Source organism: Loa loa, assembly GCF_000183805.2.
Source record: "Loa loa unplaced genomic scaffold supercont3.276, whole genome shotgun sequence".
NCBI classification, from domain to species: Eukaryota; Metazoa; Nematoda; class Chromadorea; order Rhabditida; family Onchocercidae; genus Loa; species Loa loa.
The window spans coordinates 7,739-11,070 of NW_018108456.1; the positions used below are offsets into that span (position 1 = coordinate 7,739).

General features: G+C 20.5%; 1 protein-coding gene across 1 annotated transcript; it reads left to right on the forward strand.

Annotated features, from left to right (window-relative positions):
* Positions 1-1,470: 1,470 nt before the first annotated feature.
* Positions 1,471-1,962, forward strand: LOAG_13823 (hypothetical protein; the record flags this gene model as incomplete). The annotated part of the gene is made up of 1 exon (XM_003149328.1): positions 1,471-1,962. The coding sequence occupies one exon, from the start codon at positions 1,471-1,473 to the stop codon at positions 1,960-1,962; it is 492 nt and encodes a 163-aa protein (XP_003149376.1).
* Between the last annotated feature and the right edge of the window lie 1,370 nt (positions 1,963-3,332).

Here is a 3,332-nt window from a genome sequence, read left to right on the forward strand (position 1 = left end):
AAAAGTTTTTTTTTTTTTGGAATAAACAAGATTTCATCATGAATGAGAATAATTTCATTTCAATAAAAGGAATACAATTAATTAATGAACTTAACAAGATTACAATATTTAAAAATATCTAAAATACACACATACACACACACGCACACACACATACATACACACATACAGACATACATATAACATATACAAAATAATTTATGTTAAAAGGAAAGAATAATGATTAAAAATAGAAAGATATAAAATAAGAAATGAAATTGCACTAAGTAAATTGAAATAAGAATAGGAAATAGAAGAAAGGAATAGGAAAGAAATTGAAAAAAAAACAATAAATAAAAAACCTTTCGTCCATTTTCATTATTTTTCAGCAAAAAAAAACACATTTATCACATGCACCATCCAATTGCTAAATGATTATTAATCATTAAACTACAAAATGTTTTTTTCTTTTAAATTTTCGAAGGAATTGATTAATTACCTAAATTTCCCTTTCAATTTTATCAAATTTTATTTTTTAGGAAAAAAAAAAAAGAAAGAAAAGGAACGAAAAGAAAAAACGATGAAACTTATTTACCAATGGATTTTTTTTTTTTTTTTTGCACAAAAAAAACCATTTATAACTATCGATTATTTAAAAAATTAAAAAAGGTTATTAGATAAAATTTCAAAAAACTTAAACCCTCCTTTTCAGTTTATAAAGTTTCAGAAAAAAGAATTGAAAAATTTAATTAGTTGATAAATTTAAATGTATGTTCAAAAAAAAAAGAAAAAGGAAAAAAAAATTTTTTTAATAAAATGAAAATATTTCATAAATTAAAACATTTCAGAAATTAATTAAATTTGAATTATTTAATTCGTTCATTTGAAAAAACAAAAAGTAAAATTCAAAATGAAATGAAAATTTCATTTATTTTTAATTTCAAAAAAAAAATAAATAAATGAATAAAATTTTCACTATTACTATACAACGAATATTCTAACCTAATGAATTATTAGTAAAAACTTTTACATCTGTTTAAGTTGTAATTTTAGTACAACTTATTGATAGATTGTTATGTTTATGTCTCATTCTTTTTGTTTGTTTATTTTTTTTTAAACATTCGTTTTTTTCTTTTTTTTTACTATGGTTTTTTTTGTTTTTTTTTTTTGTTGAGTTAAAAATGTTAAAAATATTTATGAGAAAAAAAAAAGTTTTTTTTTTAATTATTTTAGAAGTTTTTTCTTTTTTTTGTTTAATTAATAGTTTAATGAGTGGAAATGATTAGAAAAATATGAAAATGAGAAATAAATAATAATTAATCCAATGAATTAATTAATTATTGGATGTAAAAAGATTGCAATTAAAGGATTTGTCTTATTTTAATTTTTTATTTTTATTTTTATTTTTAATAAAAATGATATGAAATTCATGCAATCTTACTATTTTGTATATAAAAAGTGTCACCAATTTTCAACAAACATTTTTTAATAATGGACAAATGGAAGAAGAATGAAGTACACAGACAGACACATACATACACATGCACACAGACAGAGACATACACACCTGTATATATATATATATATATATACATCCACATGCACACATACACACATAGATACAGACATAATCAGACATACACACACATGCACATACATACACATGAACACATGTGGCTACACACATATATGCACATATATCACATACATACGCATGCATCACATACTCAATGTATACACGCATTCACACGTATATCACATACACACGTATACACACTTACGCACATACATCACGTGCACACGTATATAAGTATGCAAACATGCATACACACATACACACTTATATACATACACTACACGTACACGCGTATACACATACACAGACATACACACATGCATACAAATATGCTTAAATGCTATGTTATGCTAGAAATAATAGGAAAATACTATAGTATTATAAATATAAACGGTATAAATAAATAATTTAGTACAAATAATCAAGTACCTAAATACTAGAAATAATAGAAAAGAATGTTTCCATTTTCTAGCCGTTTATAATGAAAGTAAGGAATTTTTCCAAAAATATAACTTAAATAAAATGAAAAGTACTAAAAGGACAAAATACTTTAACAATCAATAAAAGGATATTATGAATGTTAGAGGAAAAAGTATTAATATATGATTAATAAAAAAGTAATTGAATTTTTTTTATTTATTAATAAAACAATAATTGAAAACAGGAAACAGTAAACAATAATATTCTTATTCATTAATAAAACAGTAATTGAATAACAAAATAATTTTGCAAAGCCATAAGCAACAATTTAATCAATTAATAAACATTTAAATTTTTGTAATTTTTAATTAAAAATAAATTATTTAACAAAACACAAACAACTCCATTGCTTTCTTTTAATTCTCGGAGAAAAAAGAGAAATAAATTTAATTAATGAATAAAATTACAAAAAAATGAATGAATGAGCAGAAAAAAAATTAAAAGAAATTGAAAAAAAAATGAATGAATGAAAAATTGAGCAATACCACCAAAAATTGCACATTTACATAAACAAAAGTTATTAGCAATTCTTAAAAAGGAATCTAATTAATTAATCAAAAACACAATTACTAATTATGAAAATATTCGAAATGATTGAAGAGAAAAAATTATTTAAATGATGATTGCTGAGATAAATAGAAATTATTAGGGATATAATAAATGAATGTGATTATTTAAGTTTAATTAAATATAGCTAAAAGCATAGGCGGATGTTGTATGGCGGAAAATGTCGAACAGACCTATACATATATGGCTTGCTTAAGTGATGCATTAAATATGAAAAAAAAAAAATGCTTCTTTTCACTAACTACTTAAAAAATATAAGAATTAAAAATCTTTTTTCTTTCTCTTCCAATATTTTCCAAATAAATGAAGCGAAGGAAATTTTTAGAGTTTTATTAAAAAAGGTTGAAAAGGAGAAAGGCAGAAAAATGTAAAGAGAATATGATAAATACTGGGAATTTATCAAAATTGTTGCTTAAATATATACATATGTTTGCTGAAAATTTTAAATTTAAAAAAAAAATTTTTTTCTTAAACAAATTTAGCAAATTTTCAGAAAATTATTTTATGTTTGAATTAACGATAATTCAAATAGTAATAGAAGCAACAACAATAATGATAATAATAATAATAATAATTAATAATGGTAATAATAATAATAATAATAATAATAATAATAATAATAATAATAATAATAATAATAATAATAATAATAATAATAATAATAATAATAATAATAATAATAATAATAATAATAATAATAATAATAATAATAATAATAATAATAATAATA